The 23,000-nt window shown below is 40.3% G+C and overlaps 1 protein-coding gene across 9 annotated transcripts in view; it reads left to right on the forward strand.

Moving 5' to 3' along the window:
- LOC6502589 (rho GTPase-activating protein 26) overlaps positions 1 to 23,000 on the forward strand; it is a 323,527-nt gene that overhangs the window by 262,141 nt on the left and 38,386 nt on the right. For all 9 annotated transcript variants that reach the window (XM_044717279.1, XM_044717277.1, XM_044717278.1 and 6 more), the window contains 2 exons: positions 1,026 to 1,356; positions 1,420 to 1,525. In XM_044717279.1, the coding sequence (XP_044573214.1) occupies positions 1,026 to 1,356; positions 1,420 to 1,525 (437 nt within the window). The remainder of the gene's footprint in view (positions 1 to 1,025; positions 1,357 to 1,419; positions 1,526 to 23,000) is intronic.

The following is a 23,000-nucleotide window of genomic DNA, read 5'->3' on the forward strand; positions in this document are numbered from 1 at the left end:
TATATTATATTTTATACTCTTGTATTATAATACTGATTATTATAATTTTGGTCAAAAGTGTGCACCGCATTGAAGGAGACATCTCTAACCCTACGAAGTATATATTCTTGATCAGGATCACCTCTGGAGTCGATATAAGCATTTTCGTCTTTCTGTCTATCTTTTTCGAGTTTCTACGCGAACTTATCTCTCAGTTTTTGAAGCTATCGCCTTCAAAATTATCACGCATTCTTTTTTTTTTTGCATGCAGTATACAAGTTGGGACCCGTCATCTATATCCCATAGTTGTCAAATGACTGAATGATTGAAATGGGTATATCTTTGGTGTTTTATAAGAATGGTACTTTATACAGATTCCATTTTGGCAAATTTTGTTAGGATCAGCCGACTTATGCATTGAAGAATATGTGCCATATAACCATATATAAGCTGCTACGCAACTTCAAGGATTTATAGGCACTTAGGCTCCTCCCCAAGTTAGCCTTCGTTCCTTGTTTTACTATTGGCTTATAGTCTTTATATTTTCAATAGTTTAAAATCCTTTCGAACGAAGCTTCATTGGATTAGATAGCTTCATTGGTTTTAAAGTTATATGTTTTTAAATTAAAAAGGTTTTTTTTTTAATTTTTTAAGTAAGCTTAAGGAACTTTAAAAAATGTGTAAACAAAATCTTCACAAATTTCATTACCAAACACCACCAATTGAACACAAACAAAAAATGTTTAATTCTTCGGCTATATACAATAATGTCATCTTGTGCATGCTAGGGCATTCGTTAATATATTTCTTTATTATATTTCATAAGTATTTATACAGCGTAGATTCATTAGGGCGGGTAAATTTTGTTTGGTATAAGTGATCATCATAATCGGAATCAAGATAGTATTTATTCGATTTTCTTGACTTAATGTCTTATGATTTTTTTATAAGCCCAAAATAAACACGGAGTACATAATACCTAGCAATTTATACCATTCAACATTATACTCAACATACGATACTGACAGTTTTTTTTTCTTTCGAAGATGAATATGGTTCCAGGTAAAGTAAAATCAACTGACTCATATCAACTTAACGAATCTGGATTTATATTTGTTCGCCGTTGCATTGAAGTCTTAGAAAGTCGGGGCTTGGAAGATGAAGGCATTTACCGGAAAAGTGGCGTCGGAACAAAAATCGGAAAGCTTTTAACAATGGGCTTAAATTTAAGTGAAACTGAAGATATATTTACGGATGAAAAATACACCGATTTAATAGAAAGTAATACCATAGCAAGTGCTCTGAAAATGTATCTTCGAAATTTAAGTGAGCCCTTAATGACATACCGTTATCACAATGACTTCATTGAATCAGCAAGTTTGTACCCAATCGCCATGTTTTTTTTCAAAAACATAATAAAAACATTATTTTATATTACAGAGATAGAAACCCTTAACCAACGAATTAATGAAGTTCACAAGCTGGTCCACAAGTTACCACATATTAATTTTGAGATGTTAGATATGGTTATTTTCCATTTAACCGAGTAAGTACCATATATGTAAATATATAGCATTTCGGAATATTTTTTGTATAAATTTAATTGAAAATAAATTTTAATTAATATAAAATTTTTCATTTATTTATAAATAAACATATATTTAAGCTATTTTCTATTTCATATTCCGCTTCTGTGTTTTATACAATTTAATAATTGTGTATATTGTCTTTTTTTACTGTCTTGGAGATTTATATTCTCGTAAAAAGATAGTAGACTTAACATTATCTGATCTACAATTTTCCTGTTTGTTATTATACCCTTGCAGGGGGTATTATAATTTTGGTCAAAAGTGTGCAACGCAGTGAAGGAGACATCTCCGACCCTATAAAGTATATATATTATTGATCAGGATCACCTCCTGAGTCGATATGAGCATGTCCGTCTGTACGTCTATCCGTTTCTACGCAAACTAGTCTCTCAGTTTTAAAGCTATCGAGTTGAAACTTTGCACACACCCTTCTTTTCTTCGCAGGCAGTATCTAAGTCGGAACGGCCGGGATCGGTCGACTATATCCTATAGCTGCCATATAACTGATTGATCGGAAATGCCATAACTTTGGTGTTTTTTAAGTAAGAGGTTGGGACTTTCCACACATGTTATATTTGACCAAAATATTTTATGTACAAAATTTCAGAAGGATCGGCCGACTATATCCTATAGCTGTCATAGAACGTTCGAAATTGGCATAACTTTGGTGTTTTTTAAGTTAGAAAGATGGGACTTGGTACAGATTACTCTTTGGGCAAAATAATTCAATATGCCAAATTTCATAAGGATCGGCCGACTATATACGATCCGCTACATATCTAATAATATAAGATGCGTGGCGCCACCTAGCGGACTGCGACTAAACTGCAAGGGTATATCAACTTCGGCGCCGCCCGAAAGCTTTCCTTTCTTGTTTCTATTATTGTTACTAAAATGTTGTTGAGTTAGGTTAGACTGTAAGGGCAGCTGAAGAAAAGAGATTTATATCTTATGGTTTCTTAGAACAGTGGGTCGTCAGGTTCTTTGAGTGTAATGTGACTCGAGGGTCGGAGATGTCTCCTTCACTGCGTTGCACACTTTTGACCAAAATTATAATACCCTCTGCAAGGGTATAATTAATAATACAAATAATTGGGAGGCAGATCCGAAAACCCTGATGTAGAAGTATACCTATGTGGTTGTATCTAAGAAACGCCACACCAAATGAAATGAAAACTCACTTAAGGCGAGGCGAGGCGAGACCCTATAAAGTATATATATTCTTTATCAGGATCACCTCCTAAGTCGATATGAGCATGTCCGTCTGTCCGTTTCTACGCAAACTAGTCTCTCAGTTTTAAAGCTATCGAGATGAAACTTTGCACACATCTTTCTTTCCTTTGCAGACAGTATATAAGTCGGAACGGCCGGGATCGGTCGCTTTCCACACATGTTATATTTGACCAAAATATCTTATGTACAAAATTGCATAAGGACGGACGAAGGTCCCTTTATACCCAATCGTGGCCCACTTTAGTTCCATAGTGTCGTCAATTTATTTGTTTAAGGTGATAGCTCAGCGATAAACAGAGATTGCTTTATTAAAGTGCGTTGGAATCACTTCAATTATCCCTCAGACACACCGTACAGACCGTACTGGTTTGTCAACAAGGAAGTTATGGATTCTGAACTGGAAACTGATTCATTGTCGCAGTATATGGTCTTTGTGTTGAGGAAGGCATAAATTAATTTTAAGATTGGGCCACGAACGACCATAATATCACTCGAAAACAACTGTTGCACAATGGTAAACTTTGACAATTTGCAATTAAGAAATAATTTTTCAACTTTTTCGAGCAGCTCGTTTTTGTTTTTAAAATAAATCATGTGCCTTTATTTTAGGGTGGAGACTGACTGGCTTCCTCCAGGATTATTGTGGATACCAGGATATCTGTGGATTCGACAGCGAAAGTTCGCTGGACACAGTGACAACATCGGATTGGGGCTCGCTCTGTAGAGCATTTATGTTCTGACTCGACAGGGCATCTGCCACAAAATTGTCTTAATAATTCCTGGTCGTTTGTAGCATAATTTAGCTAGCAATCCTTAAGCGTGCGAGATATCATTGAGAGTGAGGTATTTTCAAGTTTTGCCAAGATGAGAAGTCATTAGTATTTCAATGATTATTCGAAAATCTTGTCTGTTGTCTAAATTTTATGGTCGTTGGGTTCTGGTTTTTATTACCTCGGTCTGATTAATTTCGATTTTTGTGGAAAATCACTATTTTTATTCTTGTTTTTTTTAAAAAGTGAAGTTTTTTTTTTTTCCCACGGTCCGCTCTATGTTTTTCCTTACTTATCGGCAGCGCGGCCATGAAATTTTCCGAAATGAGACTAGTTGAGCCCGTTCTGGGGCCCCGATATTTCAAATAATAGTAACGGCTTGACATACTACTCACTACTTCCGCTACTTTCCTGATGCGCCTTGAACAGTTCGTAGGCGTAGTTCGTAACAGCACGCAGTTCCATTCCTAATTTGAGTATGAAACTCCGCTCTAAATCTCTGTTTCTGCTGCGCTATCGCGACTTAGATTATTTTATCAATATTTCCCTCATTTTCTATATTTTCCTATTTTCTGATCTTTTATTGGAATATAGAGCTGTGGGTATTCTACTACTCCTACTCTAAAATTTCTGTTTTATTTCCCTATAATTGCCTAGGAAGCTCATTAAGATTTGACTAAACAAAAGTAAATGGGAACAATGGTACATGTTTATATCCTGGCAGAGGGTATTATAATTTTGGTCAAAAGTGTGCAACGCAGTGAAGAAGACATCTCCGATCCTATAAAGTATATATATTATTGATCAGAATCACCTCCTGAGTCGATATAATCATGTCCGTCTGTTGTCTGTCTGTCTGCCATAGAATTCAAAGATTGTGACATATAGCTGATTTATCGGAAATGCCATAGCTTTTCCAATTTGTGCAACGCAGTGAAGAAGACATCTCCGACCCGAAAATATTCTTGATCAGGATCACCTCCTGAGTCTATATAAGCATGTCCGTCTGTCTGTCTGTCTGTTTCTACGCAAATTAGTCTTTTAGTTTCAAAGCTATCGAGTTGAAACTTTACACACACCCTTCTTTCCTTTGCAGGCAGTATATAAGTTGGAACGGCTGGGATCGGCCGACTATATACTATAGCTGCCATATAACTGATTGATCGGAAATGCCATAACTTCGTTGTTTTTAAAGTTAGAAGGATGGGAGTTTCAATGGATTCCTGGGCAAAATAATTGGAAATGCCAAATTTCATAAGGATCGGCCGACTATATACGAACCGCTATATATCTAATATTATAATATGCGTGTCGTCACCTAGCGGACTGCGATTCAACTGCAAGGGTAGATAAACTTCGGCTCCGCCCAAAGTTAGCTTTCCTTTCTTGGTTTTTCTTAAAACGGGCGATCGTGTTTTTTGTGCGCATTCCGTTTTAAATAAATTTTCTGTAAACAAACAAGAGCTATCAGCGCACACTGGGGCAGAATCCTGAAAAGATGCCTCAAAATCAATGCTCACTTCGATTGAGATGAAATTTGGTATCCTCACGTTTTTTGGGTCACTGATCGCGGATCTGAAGTGAAACATCATAAATTCAAGATGGCGGACGCCATCTATAATAATATATAATATAATATAATAATCATCTTGTAATAAAGATACCCATTAGTGCAAAAAAAACAATTTTTTTAAAAGAATAATATTTTTATTATAAAAAGAGGCAGATCGCGTCTATGAATTTTGTACAAAATACTTATTTTCAAAATTTTGAATTCACTATGAAGAATGTATACATAACACGGTGCGACAGTGAAAAAACACTTGTGAAACAAGATAGTGTAGCTTGTTAATTTGGTCGAAGGGAACTCAAAAATATTTTTTTTATATTTTTGGAACCCTCCAATTTTTATTTATTAAAACAAAACCGTTTTTCGGGACTTTTTTGCGCGTAAAAACTCCTGAACGCGTTTTTTTCAACCGATTTCAAAATTTTTGCTGTTTTTCAATAGTTAAATGTTGTAGCTTATGAAAAAAAAATATATCTTCGATTTTGTTGAACAAAAAGGACAAAATTTTTCCCCTGAAACTGAAGTTTTCGACTTTTATTCGTGTTTTTCGGATTTTGATGCCAGTTTTTCGGTACAACTTACAAAAATTCGGCCATTTTTGATACATATCAATGTTGTCTCATTCATTCTGAATAAAACGAGACAAATTTCATCAAAAAATAATGAAAATTGGTGAAGTTATAACGCTTTTCCCAAAAAAAGTCAACTCACCCTAGCGAGCGCTTCGGAGAAACAATGTGTATAAAAATAAGAGTATATTGCTTTCTTCTGACAAAAATTCTGTCATTTATGCCACATATTAATATTGTCTCATTAATACTGAATAAAACGAGACAAATTTCATTAAAAAATAATAAAAATTTTTGAAGTTATAACGCTTTTCCTCTCCGGAGTACCTGTGTGTATAAGACAGGAATATGCTCTTCTTCTTATAGTGCTCCCATGGTTTTATTGACTTTTTTTTGGAAAAGCGTTATAACTTCACCAATTTTAATTATTTTTTTATGAAATTTGTCTCGTTTTATTCAGAATTAATGAGACAACATTGATATGTGGGAAAAATGACAGAATTTTTGTAAGTTGTACCGAAAAACTGGCGTCAAAATCCGAAAAACACGAATAAAAGTCGAAAACTTCAGTTTCAGGTGTAAAAATGTTGTCCTTTTTGTTAACAAAAATCGAAGATATATTTTTTTTTTCAAAAGCTACAACATTTAACTATTGAAAAACACCAAAAATTTTTAAATCGGTTAAATAAAAAACGCGTTCAGGAATTTTTAAGCGCAAAGAAGTCCCGAAAAACGGTTTTTTAACCATAAATCAAGATTTTGAGGGTGTTAAAAATATTTCAAACATGGTTTTGTGATATACTCGACCCAATAAACAATTCCTACAATGTCACTTCAAAAGTTCAAAAACACTGTTACACTGTGTAATCAATCTTCATTTCCAAAGCGCCTTCTTCACTCGCTTTATAATGCGAGACCGTTCGCGCCAATGGCGCACGCTAATACCAAAGACTCAATACTAAAGTGGCTAATTAATATCGTGTAAGCTATTTTATTTTGTATTAACCATGGAAAGTCGACTCATCATCGTAACGAGGCTTGATATCATTCAAAAGCGCGAACTAAATGTCAGCAATACGGAGGTCATCTATCAATCTGGTGAAGCCGCTTGGGTCGGAGTTTGGAAAACGTGGCAATGTATTGATCGGAGAATTCCGCATCACTTCAGCTGGCTTGGCATGGATCAAAAATTACTCACTTTTTATTTATCCGCGCCGAGCTGTCGAAGCGCTTCCACATGCTCGAGGCTAGAAAGGAAAGAATATATGTATATATATATCGATATACATATCGGGATGACTTTCGCCTATCCGTAAACAACGCCAATGCAAATCACATGGCCAGCAGCAGTGCTCTAGCCCGAATGTCTCCGGACACTACTTCCTCTTTCCCGTCCTTCGGCACCGTTAGGCCATCAGTCAGATGAACCCCCAACTCCCTTGAACAACGGAGTGCTCCTTGAAAGCGCCTGCTTTCTGTCCTACATCTGCCGACTATTTCACGACGATTCCCGAGAGGTCAGGGCCGAATCTTATCCGCAGCTGAGCGCCATTTAAAGCGCCACGAACGCGTCTGTTTGCCGCTACTTCTGCTCCAGTTGAGCTCACTCAGCTTCTAGCTCAAAACTAGTCGAGTCCCCTCTCCGCCTCGCCGCACGGGCGGCCGAATGGCGAGATTCGCTCTGCTCCTGAGACTCACTCTGCTTCTGAGATTCACTCTACGCCTAATGGCCGAATGGCGCAATTCTATGCTTTCTCTGCGCGCGCCGCTCAAGGCCTGCTTCGTCGCCAATGAGCATCTAACTGGTTTGCCATGACCCTCGCAAATCATCTACGTCAGGCTCACACGACTGTGACCTAACCTAATCGACTCACCTCGCCTCTACAATCCGCGACCTGCCTCAACTTGGCTTAGCGTACTCCACCAAACGGCCGCTTGTGGCCTTTCGATTAATGCCGGTCCCACGTCAACTCCTTAAAGCGCGATGATCCCTCAGCGGGTAATCTCTCACTCTTGCCCTTTCTGAATTCCTCGTTGACTTCTAATAATCGGCTGAACTTTCTCACTCCTTGGTCAAAACGCCAAAGAAAGCTGCTCCCACGCGGTTTTCTAACCTACGCTTCATGGTTATTGCCAGATCGTCAGAACCCGTAACAAAATAGCTAAATAGGGTCCTACTATGCAACAGGGCTGCCACGTAGGCTACTTTCCCGCCCCGGGTTGCCACCCCGGCCGACCTATCGCCGACGTTACAAGACACTAAGTATTTGCGGTTCTTGGCCTCTGTTTCGGTATTGTTTTGCTGGTCTCCATTCTTGATGTGATAGTTCTGTTGTCCAAGACAAAACGAAATCGTTCATGAGTTGGTTTGTGGTTTTCGCAAAATTAATAATTAACTCTCTCGATTCACAGTTTAGTTGTCTTCAGCTGTTAAATCAGTCTTCAAATCTTCAACCCTTTTAAGGTTAAACCTGTTTATTCGTCAGGCCTCGACGCAGTTCAAGGCTGTAGTTTGAATAACACCGTAGAGGGGCTGTGCAAACCGCTCCTTAAACTTTTTAATGTAATATTTAGAAATTCCATCCTCTCCTTATGTTGAAATTATTCTTTGAATAAAAAAAGCAAAAAATCCGACGCGACCGTTTTTAGCGGCATTTTTTAACTGTCAGCAATTGCAAAGCTTTTTAAAAAACTAATTGCAACAATAACTCCACAATTTCAACACCTTTGTAGTTCAATAATCACCATACCATGGTTTTTTAAAGCATGGCTTTTTGAAGCGTTGCTCCACCACTACCAACTTATTGTAGCTAACATCTTTTATCATGGACGGATTCTAAACCGACTTCATTCACTCTGACTTTATTGAAGCATTTGACTCTGGTTCCCATTCACTCCTTTAAGTAAAATGACTATCTTTTGGGATTTCCAACTTATCTCTTGACTTGGGTTTCGCGCCACATATTTGAAATAAACCCAAAGTGTCTTTTTTAAAGATGTAACATCTGGTCTGCCAAGGATCCTTAATTTTACATTATTAATGTAAAATCTTGCCCTTTCCTTAACTAATTAAAATGTTCCTATGTTCGCTGATGACCTTAAGCTTTGTCTTCACAATAGATTGACTAGTGCCCAATCTAGACTTCAATCTAGACTCCGATTTGGATAAATTTCAAAATTGGCGATTAACAAATTACATAAAGCAAAATCGATCGAAATGTAAATGTTCGTCCGTAGAGCGTTATGCGGCAACTACGTCAAAATTGAACTTGCAGGAATAACGGTTGGTCTCGGAGTCGTAGTCAAGAAATGTATGAATCTGACTAATTTACCTGGATTCTGCAAGGGACTGATCGGGTTGACCAGGTGCTTGCTGTGATCAGGCTGGCGTGGATGGTGGGTACTTGAAGTCCTGGGCTGGTTTTCCTCAAGTACCGGTGGTATGGTGGCTCGGCTGATTCCTTATCGGCCGGTCCTACTGGCGGTCCGTTTCACGGGAGCAACACTCGAAGTAGGTTAGGTAACGCGGGGTCTACCGGCGGTCCGTTTCACGGGAGCAACACTCGAAATAGACTGATATGCCGCGGGATCTCCTCGTGGTCCGTTTCACGGGAGCAACACTCCAAGTATTTAGGTAATGCGGGGTCTACTTGTGGTCCGTTTCACGGGAGCAACACTTGATGTAGACTGGTATGCCGAGGATTCTACTTGTGGTCCGTTTACACAGCCACTCGAAGTAGATTCGATGATGAAAGTTCTACTGGTGGTCCGTTTACACTGGAGCCACGTAGATAGCTTTCAGAGAGTCCTACTTGTGAACCGTTTTACACAGGATCACTCGAAGTACGTTGTTTTTAAGTGCCGTGGTTTAGACACTGAGTAACGAGACGATTGACTCTGATTTCGCAACTGTCTTTATTTCAGAAGAACAACTCTTATATAAAATGCTAAATTATACATCATTTAATCTAAGAAAGGTCAATGTTATGGACGTGCTAAAACTAAGGTTAATTCTAGGGTCACCCACATCTGAATCTGCTGACTCAGATTGTTTGTTCATGTACACACAATCATGTTGTTCTACACGCATTGCGGCTTCGCTGTACATGTACTGCTTTCCACACGCATTTCGGCTTCGCTGGCTGGTTTTTGCTTGCTTCGGTCAGTCGGTCATTCTTCCCGCTGATAATGCTGATTCTGCTTCCGGTGCCATCGACAAGTGCCTGGTTAGTAGGTTGGATATTGGCTTATGCTTATCGTTACATTATTAATAGGCTAGTAGGTCTGATGCTTGTATATTGTGACCTGCTGATGTATCTTGATTGGGTAGTAGGTCTTGGCACTATGTGCCAACAGTAAACTCATGTCATTTTATCGATATAGCCCTCACCAGACTACGTGCTTTCTCTATGGGTACGGCACAGAATGATTAAATCAGGTTAACTCAGGTGTCTTATTAGAACTTAAATTTACCGACCATATATTCACCATCGTTAATAAAACACCATCGGTGTGCTTGTTTTTATTAAAAGGTGCTCGAAAGAATTTAATGACCAGTGCCGATAATTAAATAAGGATCGATTGTTCGGAGTGGTCAATATACTCTGTATTACACTGCACAGTGCGATCACATTGAATCTGTACAAAGAACTTCCTGATTCTCGCCTTAAATTACTTAATTGGAATGCATATTATCTTCCTTAATTAGAAGACCTTCCCTCCTACCATAGTAGACCATGTTTTCCCGCAACTTCTAACACTCTTAAAGTTTTAACGTTCTTATTAGAGTAAGAAGTAGTCATGGAAGGAGTAGAAGTAAGAAGTGGAATCTTTCATCCTCTACTCTTTTGCTATTTTTATTCAAAATATGTCCCTTATGGGTTTTATGTCTGAACTACAATCTAGAGACTCTCTACCACATACGAGGGTCGTTCAATAAGTCCTTAGAAAATCTGAGTGATGGACTACGAGTCGGTAAAGATTTTTTTTTGTTAGTACCACTATCTGATTAATTTTCTGATTTTTTTCTGATTAATTTGATTAATTTTCATTCCAAACATAGCCCTGCTCTGCTTCTTAATCTCTTACGGTGTTGCTGCTATTCTATTGCTTTTATTCTCGCTCAATAGAGATTCTTATCTCTATTCTTTGCATTTTACTAACTCGCACTAAATGCTCTCTTTAATCTCCCTCTTTGGTTTCCCTGGTACAGTGGTACAAAATTCCTCAATAATAAAAACAAATAATATTAATAAATTAATTATTTAATTTTTAATAATCTTTAATAAATTAATTATTTAATTTTTAATAATCATGGAATTTAAACTCGTGTGTGCGCTGAAGTCTTGTAATAGGACAATCTCCTCTGCGGGTTTTGTAAAAACGTTTTACACGCTAAGAGTGCCGGGTTCCCGGCCTCAGTTTCGGATGCAATCTCGCGTAGGTCTGGTCTTCACTTTTGCTGTGACGGTTGTCGTGCTGTTCAGGACGAAATGAGATCGTTCATGAGGCAGACTAAAAGCGGTTTCAAGGAGTTAATTAGTGGTTTTCGAAAATCAATGACCAACTCTGTGCGCTCGATACACAGTTTAGTAGTCTTCAACTACTAAACGAGTCTCCAAAGCGTAAAAAATCCTCTTTTAGTGATGTGCATGTGGCGAATAATCTTCAGCCTGCTCAGCCGACAACTATGCAGCCGCTTATATCTCTGGCCACCCCAAGGGCCGGACCTGAGAACAATTCGGCTTCCGAATATCTCAGGATTAATAAGCAATTGTCCGATATGTCCTCTGTGGCATCGCTTCAAGGGATCCCAGACCCAATAATTCAAACCCCTGTATCAGTCACCAAACAGGGCAATCAACCGTCCGGACCCCTGGTAAGTACTGATGCCGCTGTACTAGTTGCGGCGGCACCAAAACCCTTGCAGGTGATCCCACTATCGAAACATATTTTTGTTTCCGGCAAGCCTGATACTTCTGAGATTGATATCTCGGCTTACATCAAAGCCAAAACAAAAGTCGACATAAAGGTGGTGGACATTACAAAATTTAAATATTCATACACCAGGCACACGTCATCTTTCAAAATACGTGTGCCCTCGCAGATGTTCAAGACGATTTGTGGCTGTCGGAAGCTTTTGGCCAAAGAACATTTTAGTCCAAGAACATCAGCCAAGTACGGTGAAAAAAAATAATGGGAGGAGGAGTGTTAATTTCTGTAGACTCCAAATTCGCTTCTGAAGAGGTCACAAGAGTTTGGTGACATTGAATTTCTTTGCACTAAAATCACTTTGTCCATCAATCTTTGTATGTTACCTGTTTGTACATACCACCTTCGTTCGAACCGCCAACTTACTGGACACATTTGTCCGCTATATACAAAAAATTGCTTAATTTACCTTAAGCCTATACTTAAATCTCATAAAGTTCAATTCTTCCGTTGGCTGACTTTAGGCTGACTTTATGAAATTAAATAAGTTAATTTCGGAATTTGATTGGTCTGATTTACTGTCATGCAAGGATATAAATTCGCAATAAAAAAATTTTATTTAACTTTGAACATATTTTTCGACGCTTGCGTGCAGTGGAAATATCTGTCCGCTTTAACGAATCCTCCTTGGTATACAAGGTACATTATAAATTTAAAGAATAGTATGAGTAGACTTTTAAATAAACATAGATTATCTGGCTGTACAGTTAGTTATTCAAGATACTTAGTAGCTCTGTCCAATTTCACCGTTCATAACGCAGAATGTTATAGGAGTTATATTCGCCGCTGCCTTAGGATCCAAAGCAGTTTTATAACTTTGTAAACACTAAGCATCTTTTCCTCCACTGCCTACGTTTGAGAACTCATATGCGAACACTGATCAGGCAATGGCCGATCTCTTTGCACAGTTTTTTCAAACAACGTATTCACCTAGCAGCAATTCAGTTCAGCCTTACACTTATAATATCCAATCAGCCAACCTTATATTTCGCCCATCTTTCGATCGCCAGGCTGATGGAGTAACAGGCTGTGTTCTGAAGAACTTCGCCGAGGCTCTGTGCAAACCGCTCGTTAAACTCTTTAATCTATAGCTGGAAACTTCGATATTTCCCCTTATGTGGAAGGAATCTTTCATTATTCCGCTGCATAGAAAAGAAAAAACTCCGACGCTGCAAATTATAGAGGCATCTCTAAATTGTCAGCAATTCCAAAAATTTTTGAAAAACTTATCACTCCACATTTGCAACACCTATGTAGTTCAATAATAACTCTGTGCCAGCATGGCTTCATGAAGCGCTGCTCCACCACTACCAACTTATTAGAGCTAACGTCTTTTATCACGGATGGGTTCCGGAATGGCTTACAAACAGACGTCATTTACACTGACTTAAGTAAAGCATTTGACTCTGTTAACCATTTGCTTCTTATAAGTAAACTCAGTCTTTTGGGATTCCCAACTGATTTTCTTATCAGGATTTCGAGCTACTTATCAGGGAGAACCCAACGTGTTTTCTTTAAAGATGTTACCTCGCGTTTAGTCCGCGCCACATCTGGGTTGCCCCAAGGAAGCCATCTTGGACCCCTACTTTTTACACTGCTTATTAACGACTTGCCCCTTGCCTTAACTAATTCACTCCTCAATACGGAGTACACCGAGATCACATAGAATCTGTTCATCAAAATCTTCCTGACTTTCGCTTTTTGGGGACTTAATTGGAATGCAAATCTTCACCTCCCCTCATATCATAGTAGACTTTTACTAATCAACTTACCATCATTAACAAACCGTAAAACGATGCTGGGTGTCAACTTTCTATATAATCTTATTTATGGAAATGTAGACAGCCAAGCTTTAATTTTAACGTTCCTAGCAGAAGGACTAGAAACCTTCGACCTCTACTCCTCAGCCATAGTTCGACATATGCCCAACACGATTCTTTCAGGGTATTATGTTCGGACTACTTTGCTTCACTAACAATCTTAAATCCCTTATACTAAACGCCTTATATGTACAACACTCTTCCTCTTGATATCTTACTCCTACTGTTCTCTTATACTATCTCGGATCTATTCCTGCGAGCCGTCCGTTACGCGGCTGCGTCCCTCGGTCGGTTGGACGGGAGGTGGGCTGTACGTATGCAGTGGGAACCGCGCGAGGACTTTGGAGATGGTCATTCTCACATAATAAACTCCAGTCCAGGTTTTCAAGCTTGTCGTCTGAGGATCGTTTAGGCGAAGTTAGGCGACTGGATTTATGCCGTAAGTGCCTTGGATTATGGGCACCATAGGGGCAGCGGGCATCATAGTCTGATGCATTTTGGTGGCAATTCGCTAGCTTAAGGCCAAAACCCCTCTCCCGAGGGGTCCACCGCCGTCAATTCTCTCGTTGCTAAGGATCGTTTTGGTGATGTGGTGCTACTATACACGTCGCACGGTGCCATATCAGGTGAATACGGGGAGAGGTTGGGGCTTAAAATGTGATTTTTGGACAAATAGTCGGTCACAAGTGTAGATCGATGGGACGGCCCATTATCGTGCAACAAACGACAACTTCCATCTTCGAATCCACACGTCGAATACGGCGCACCAAACGATTCAAAACTCCAAGGTAGAATACCTCATTAACGTTTTGGCCGGGTGGAAAAAATTCTTTGTGGACAATACCCTTGGAATCATAAAACCAGCATTGTCTTCACTTTTGAACTCACCTTGTATATCGATAAACGATTTCCCTTTTCACATATTTTTTATATTTATATAATATAAAAAGACTTTCTTATTGGCTAATCACAATATAACTACCGGAACACCATTCTAGGCTATTACACTCAGCCTGGAAATTTCCAAGGGAAAACCTCGGACGTATTTCTCCCTTTCGGGGTAATCATCCGCGCTTCAATGCCTTAGGGTTTACCCAAAGACAATGGGATTTTTGGCGCTCTATCCATCTGTACTGGGATTGGAACTGTCCAAAAACGCATCCGCCGATGAAACTGCTGATAACGAGCAATAAGTGGACCGCGGCGGTTAGTTTCACTAAGAGAACTTATTAGTTATATAATTGATGGCGGCACAAGTCCCAATAGTGACATTTATATGGAGGGATACCAAAATATCGGACCAACCAAATTTATCATAAAAGCTATTAAGTTTGTGAGAGTCTGGCTTACAGAAACAGCGAATCTTATTTGTCACGCGGGGTGACTTCTGATCGACACCAGAAATGGTTTCGATTGAAACCTCAAGCGTAGGGTGATATGGATATTCAGGGTTTGAGAGGGGCAAAGCTCTCGAAAGAATGGAACCATCAGGATCAAATACAAAAAATAAGTCTTGGTTGCTTTCTACGAACGAAATTCTAGCATTGATTTAACCTTAACATATGTCAAACATGCCCACAGTGAAATAATGATGAGTTGAAAGAGATAAAATTGGCGAGTTTTCATCATTTGACTAAGTGAGTTCTGGTAAATAAAAATCACCAAAAATTACTAGTAGGTCACTATCGCGCATAAGGTTGGAAACCGACTGAACAGCAGACCAGTGATGTCAGTATGTAGGCGGTTGGGAAGATGGTGGAATATACACCATCTATGTATATATTACATATATATAAATATATATATATATATATTTACCAACCTCTGGTAACTTTACCTCTTTAGAAGCGAAATTGGAGTCAATAGAGATTAAGACTCTTCCTCCTCTTCGCAGAGGTCGGGCACGTCTATACGAATATGTCCTCTGGCCAGATGCCAGGCGAAATGTTTATATTTCCTAGTATCTTCCACTCTTATAACGGCCTTGGTTTTGGTTTTGATATTAGCCGAGATGTACCACTGATAGACAACGGCTACCCGGGAGACAAATATCTGCCTAACAGGTGGGATCGAGAGGCGAAATTTTCCGGATCTTCCTGTAGCAAGGGAAATAAGCGGCTGCATCTTTGCGGGTGGATCAAAATTCAAAATCCCTAATAGACGATTTTTTACGCTTTGGAGACTCATTCAAAAGCTGAAAACTATTGAATTAATAATCCAGTGCACTGAGTTTTCAACTCTTCAAACCAACGATCAACTCTTTAAACCCTCTCTTGGTCTGCCGCATGAAGGATCGCATTTCGTCTTTGAGTACCCGACACTCACTGCACGATAATGGAGGCTAACACGGCGGGAAATAGCCTCAGTGACAGATGCAGTAAGGCCAGTACTTTTGGCATGTGAGACACTTTTACACAATATAAATGATATTTTAAACAAGAAAGGAAAGCTAACTTCGGGCGGAGCCGAAGTTTATATACCCTTGCAGTTGAGTCGCAGTACGCTAGGTGGCGCCACGCATCTTATATTATTAGATATATAGCGGATCGTATATAGTTGGCCTTTTGAAATTTGGCATATCGAATTATTTTGCCCAAAGAGGAATCCACTGAAACTCCCATCCTTCTAACTTGAAAAACAACGAAGTTATGGCATTTTCGATCAATCAGTTATATGGCAGCTATTGGATACAGACGGCCAATCCTTACGATTACAGTGAAGCATACATCTCCGACCCTATAAAGTATATATATTCTTGATCAGGATCACCTCCTGAGTCGATACAAGCATGTCCGTCTGTCTGGCTGTTGCTACGCAAACTAGTCTCTCAGTTTTAGAGCTATCGACAATTTTGCACACACTCTTTTGTTTGCAAGAAGTATATAAGTCGGAAAGGCCGTGATCGGTCGACTATATCCTTTAGCTGCCATTTAACTGATTGATCGGAAATGCCATAACTTCGTTGTTTTTTAAGTTAGAATGTTGTTATTTTCGACCAAAATATCTTATCTACATATTTTATAACGATCGGCCGACTATATCTTAAAGCTGTCATATAACTGAATGATGGGAAATGGCACAACCTTGCTATTTTTAAAGATGCTTGGGGCTGTTTCCAATATTTTTATTAGAAAATTAATTTGATGATGAAATTCTCATAAGGATTGGCCAACTATATACGATTCAATATGTTTATAAAAATCTAAACTGCTACCTAACTGCAAGGGCATATCAACTTCTACTCCGCCCGAAGATAGCTTTCTTTTCTTGTTTTCCTTGAGTTCGAGGGAAAATTAAATATCCTTTATGAAAGCTACTGCTTCCACAGTAAATCCCGTGAGATGGTAAGGTAGCCGGCCCCTGGAACCGATTGAGCCGCGTTTGTCAGCCACTGCAAAGGTGGTTGTGGCGTCGGACTTCGAACTGTCGGTGTTGAGCTATTTCCAGTTGGAGAATTTATGAGTAACTTGCTTGAATTACTGCTTAAACATTGTGATTGGAGTCTTTATATGTGTATCTTTATCAAGTGTTTACATCTAAATATTACAGATTGGACTGTGAATTTCCTTTGATACTTTAAGGCTACTTTTTTAAGTGTCAGACAAGGATTTTAAAAAACGGAACGCGTTCTATATCTTTGTTATTGTACGATAATTGTTTGTGTATATAGATTTTTTTTAAAAAAAAAAATGTAAAAATGCCAAGGGCTGCACCGGAAATATTCCCCCAGGAATCCTAAATCCTAATTTTTAGTGTAGTAGTGTTCGTACATTTGATAAAGATTATGCCATGGTCTGTGTTGGGCTAAGCAGCCACCAGATAGGCTAATTAGAATATTGATAATTTGTTCTTCTGCAGCGGCATTTAATCTTCTCTTTTGACTCCCAGATTCGCATGCACTTTGTTTTCATTTTTGTAGCGCATGCGCTTTTGGGAGCTTTGGAAGAGCTTCTGCGCCAAAGCTGTTCTTCTTCTTGTTGTAGTTGAAGAGTTGTTATTGACGGGCCGCTTTTTGTTTTATTGTGCGGAATTAGCTCAATAAATTAAATATAAACAATTGAATCTCGTCTTTAATTCGGTCGCTATCAAAAAGCTGATCGCTCAACATTGGTGACCCCGACGTGATCGCGCCCGAAGTTCAATCAGTTTAATTGCCCGAGAAACTGAAAAAACTGCGGTACGAAAACCTCATAAACAAAAAAAAAAAATAACAAACATCTCTTGGTTTTCGATTTGATTCACACCCGCTGGAGATTTGCGGGATGGAGTCTGGATGTGGAACTATTGGATCTGCTGCCGCAAGCCGGGAAAGGATGCTGCGGAGAAGAGCAGAGGTGACCTGCCAGGAGATGGAGGCGCTGCATCATAAGGTGAAGGCTGCAGCGCGGAATGAGGATGGCACCATTGTGGCGCTGGAGTCAGTGGAGAAGCGTTTGCGTGAGCGGTTCACCGCGCTTCAAGAAGAGTTGGAGGAGCTTAACTTCAGCGAGATCGGGAGTGACCTTTATTGGAGATTCTCGCAGCTGGCGACTGATGTGCAGGTGGACATTCAGGTGGAGGTTGCCAAGCACTCCATTAGAATTGCTGCCCATTCCACACTTCTCGACGGTGCCGGTGTCTCACCCATGCCATACAAGCCAGCCCCCTCCTTACCAGCGTTGCCGATGCCAACATTTAGCGGCGGCTATGTTGACTGGCCGGATTTCTTCGCCCTGTTCAAGGCCACGATTGACAGCCATCCGCATTTAACAAATATGGAAAAGCTCCGGTGGCTCATTTCATGCCTGCGCGAGTCAGCCTTGGAGACGGTGAGAGCGCTGGAAATTACTGACGCGAACTACGATGTGGCTCTTGACCTATTGCGCAATCGGTTTAGTAATAGGCGATTAATTTTCCAGTCTCACATCAACGAGATCCTACAGCTTCGTGTGGTCGAGCCAGGTTCTGTTGCTACGTTGCGGGAGCTGTCGGATCGGTTCAATGGGCATATGCGGGCTCTCATGAGTTCCGGATCAGCTGCCGAGATCCAAGGATGCTTGCTCATCCAGATTGTCCTTCAGAAGTTGGATCCGGCCACAAGAGCCAAATGGGAAGACACTCTCGCCGGAAACAACGACAGCCTTCCGTCTTGGGAGTCCATGGCACGATTCTTGGAGCAAAGGTGCCGGACTCTTGAATGCGTCGACTTTTCTTTGGCTGCGTATCCACCATCTAACCAAGTGGGCCGAGGGAGATCTTCGAATAACCGATCGTCATGCATGATTATCAACGCCCGTCCAGCTCTATGCGCCCTGTATGGTGTTTTGGCGCACCCGCTTCCTACATGTCCAAGCTTCATTGCCTTGCCACTTAGTCAACGGTACGACGAAGTGCGACGGCTGACCCGCTGCTTTGTATGTTTGGAGGATGGTCATTTTGCACGCGGATGTTCAGCTGCCCGTTGCCCAAAGTGCAATCGCCGACATCATGCTTTGTTGCACCATTGCGGGCAGCTGTCCAGCTCAAACAATTCCCCACCACTACGAAGCTTGGGTTCCGCCGTTGGTGTTGCCGTTGCTACCCCACCGTCCCAGTCAATCAACACGGTCTTGACGCAGGATCGCCCTACTGAAGTGCTTCTGCCAACCGCCAATATCCTCATCCGTGGTCGATCAGGTGCCTTCCTGCCTTGCAGGGTGTTATTGGACTCTGGTTCACAAGTTCACCTTATCTCATCGCGGCTGGCAAGTCAACTTCAGCTTCGTCGCACCAAAAGCTGTGTAGCGGTCGCCGGTCTCGGCGGCACTGAGTTTGCTACGGATGGATCCTCCGTTAATGTGTGTGTGAAGTCTCGACTAACCACATATTGTGCGAACCTAGAGGCGGTTATAGTGTCTCATATTGCGGACTGTCAGCCCAGCCTTAAAATTGATATTTCGAAATGGAAGATTCCTCACGGCGTAGCGCTGGCTGATCCCAACTTCCACAGACCGCAAGGTGTGGACCTGCTAATTGGAGCCAGCCTGTTCTTCAACCTATTGTCAGTTGGCCAAATCCAATTAGGTCACTGCCTCCCAGTTGTCCAAAATAAAGCAATGCATGGTCAAGAGTTTGGAAGAAGTTGGTGTGCCTTGTTCGCCCTGTGAGTTCTAAATCTTCTTAATGAAAAAGACGTGTCTGCTGCCCTTCTAAAATTGTTATTGAAGGCCCACCCTTCAATAGGGGGGAGGATGTTGGGCTAAGCAGCCACCAGATAGGCTAATTAGAATATTGATAATTTGTTCTTCTGCAGCGGCATTTAATCTTCTCTTTTGACTCCCAGATTCGCATGCACTTTGTTGTCATTTTTGTAGCGCATGCGCTTTTGGGAGCTTTGGAAGAGCTTCTGCGCCAAAGCTGTTCTTCTTCTTGTTGTAGTTGAAGAGTTGTTATTGACGGGCCGCTTTTTGTTTTATTGTGCGGAATTAGCTCAATAAATTAAATATAAACAATTGAATCTCGTCTTTAATTCGGTCGCTATCAAAAAGCTGATCGCTCAACAGTCTGCATAAATAAAAAGTTACACTTTTATGGCTGAGAATGATTTTATTTCAGGACTGGATGGTGTTCTTGAACAATACCACCTTGTGGGATGCCATTGTGGATACTATAGAATTTAGATAGGGTGTGGCTAACTCTTACTCGAATTGAACGGTTGATCATGTGAGCCTTCGCTAAAATGAAGGTCTTTTGAAGTACCCCCCACCGGGAAAGTTAATCCAATACCGTCATCAGATGCATAATAATGGACATGCAGAAGGGAATCAATAGTTTTTCAAAAGCAGTTTGGTGGAAACTAACAAGTTTATGTTTTGTGATAAACCACAATAGGCTTTTCCATTTTTTCCAGGGTGTTGCTTAGAAAAGGGAGTAGATCAGGGGAGTCTAAAATTAAGTTGGTTTATTATTAGGTTTTTGAATTTGGATAAAATTGTCGAATTTCCACTCATGGGGGTAGAGGCCTCAAGCGAAAATTGTGTTGTACATTTCTAATAGGCGGTACCTAGCTTCAGAGTGAAACAGCGTAAGCATTGGATATGAAATCCGATCTATACTGAGAGTTTCCTCTTTTCGCTTACTGAAGTACATACTCAAGCTCACTAAAAGTGAAACTGGAGATTTATGTTGGTATACTTGTCTTTTATTGTTTTGGCGATAAACAAATTTAAGTCATTGGTCGTATCAAAGTTAAAGCAAATTTCGCATTTGGAGATCCCAATTGACTTTGTCTAGTTTACATTTTGGAGAAAAGGAATGAGTTTTGCGTATTTCTGACCAGTAGCGTAGATAGGGGGGGGATCAGGGGGATCAATCCCCCCCCTTGGGTCTGAGAATTATAAGATGATATAATCTCAAAATTGAAAAAGAACACATTTTTACGCGATGACTGTACAGTACAGCATTATTATTATTATTATCGCAGATTGCGGATTATTATCGTAGTGTAAAATAAAACTTACAAAAAAACAGGATATTATTCTGAGTCATATCCCCCCCCATATCAAAAAGCTATCTACGCCACTGTTTCTGACCTCACCGAGATGCTGGAAAAGAGCCTATCACCTATGGGTAGAAGTCTGAAACACTGCAGGGCTGGGCATAGAAGATTCTCAACAGTTTCTACCTCTTCTTCGTCCTTACACCAGCGACAGTAGTTGTTGCGGGGTGAATTCATTCGACTAGCATGTGTTCCCACTAGCCAGTTCCCCGTGATAACTCTTATAAAGCCGTGGCTATAAAACCGTGCTGATGCGGGTTCTGCCCGTCTAGTAATTGGGATGTTATTTTCTTTGAGATATTTGGCAAGAGTTGGCGGGATATCCGGCAGTTGGCCTGCCATTTTGGTATGAAGACGACCCGCGATTTGAGCCACGGCTGCGGAAGTTTACCTAACGTATGGGATCTGTTATAGATATTCGAGAGCCAATTTGTGACAATCCTGCTTATTGGATTTATGCAGGTATTCGTCGGGGCTGACCAATTTGTGGTTTTTTAATGTTCGTGCAGAAAATTAAATCCGTGCGCTTCGGATGCCTTTTTTTAAGAGGCAAAGGAAGCCTTGTATTGGGTCCTGAGTATCTTTTCATTTCTGGCTTTAGCCCTATTGAACAGGGCTCTGCTTCTCGTCTGGAGGATTGCTAGTTCTGTAGAACACCAGGATGGGCTATTTCGCTTATTTGGTTTTGTTCTTGGGCTTGAATGAAACTTTGTACCAGAGTGTTCAGGATTTTCACGGTTTGTGGATAGTCTGATGGTTTTGGTGAAATGGTGTAGATAGAAGGATATTGGATAGGACTCGATAATATTTGACCCAGTTGGTTTTTCTGTGGAGAACCTTAGAACTTGTTTCGATACTAGCATCAGATCAATAAATTCCCTTCGATTTGCAATAATAAAAGGCCCAAAAATATGCTAAAGTGCTTTTAAGCTAAAATGCAGGCTCTAATTTCACATCTAGTTCGTCTACCGCCATTTTGTACAGCTCTTCGGACCGCTCGTCATCGAATTCTATAACTTTCACACTGCCTTGGAATCACCCCCATTTTTGCAGACAGGAGGGGGGCCTGGTTCCTTGGCCAAAAGCTCGAAGCACTTTGCTGCTACCCATCCACCCATCTTCACTTATCTCTTGGGATTCACTTGGGATTTTGACTTCGGGGATACCCTTACCTTATGGATAACCCTTATGGATAACTCCGAGTAGAATGCGACTTTTCGTATTCTCTGCGGAGGCATCAAGGAAGGACCGGAACGAGGCATCGTGGCACTTGGGCCAGAGATGCCGCCATGTTGGCGGTAATGGGTGGCTTACCGCAGGCCCTCCGTTAGAGACTGGGCAGAATTTATATACCGGACCGCCAGCCAGGCTGACTCGGCACGGATTGAGTGTGTTGAGTGTGAATTTTAATGTGCCTCCGAGGGATCTTCGCACGTTTGGTCCCTTTCGTATTATAAGTCGTAGAGCTAAATATCTTTCGAACAAACTGAAAAAACGGGCTTTATCAAATTGAGGGCCTCATAGAATTAACACTTTATTTTGCATATATCAGTGAGATCCGTAATGTTTATAAACTATTCATCATTGACTTGGGTTTTTACTAGCATGAGATTACCCTCATTAAGGTCCGACATTGACACAAATCAATTTCTTCTTTGAAATCAATTTTAACGCACGGTGGACAGCAAAGTATGAGAATTGGGTTTTCGTGGAAGGTCATAAAATGCAATATAAAATTTTTGAGGTTATCTTCTTTTTTTTCGTTTACACCAGCATCCTCTTGTACATTACATAATTTATTTCATCTTAAATTTTGTTGAATACTTTTTTATAGCGCATCTCTCATAACTGCAGTCAAATCTGCCTAATGCATTATGAATAGTCCTTTTTTTCGAGAGCAATGCATGAATATGAGAATTCTTTGTTCATAATGTGCGACTGTTTGTACCGTAAAGCTATTTTC

Source organism: Drosophila ananassae, chromosome XR (assembly GCF_017639315.1).
Source record: "Drosophila ananassae strain 14024-0371.13 chromosome XR, ASM1763931v2, whole genome shotgun sequence".
Taxonomy (NCBI): domain Eukaryota; kingdom Metazoa; phylum Arthropoda; class Insecta; order Diptera; family Drosophilidae; genus Drosophila; species Drosophila ananassae.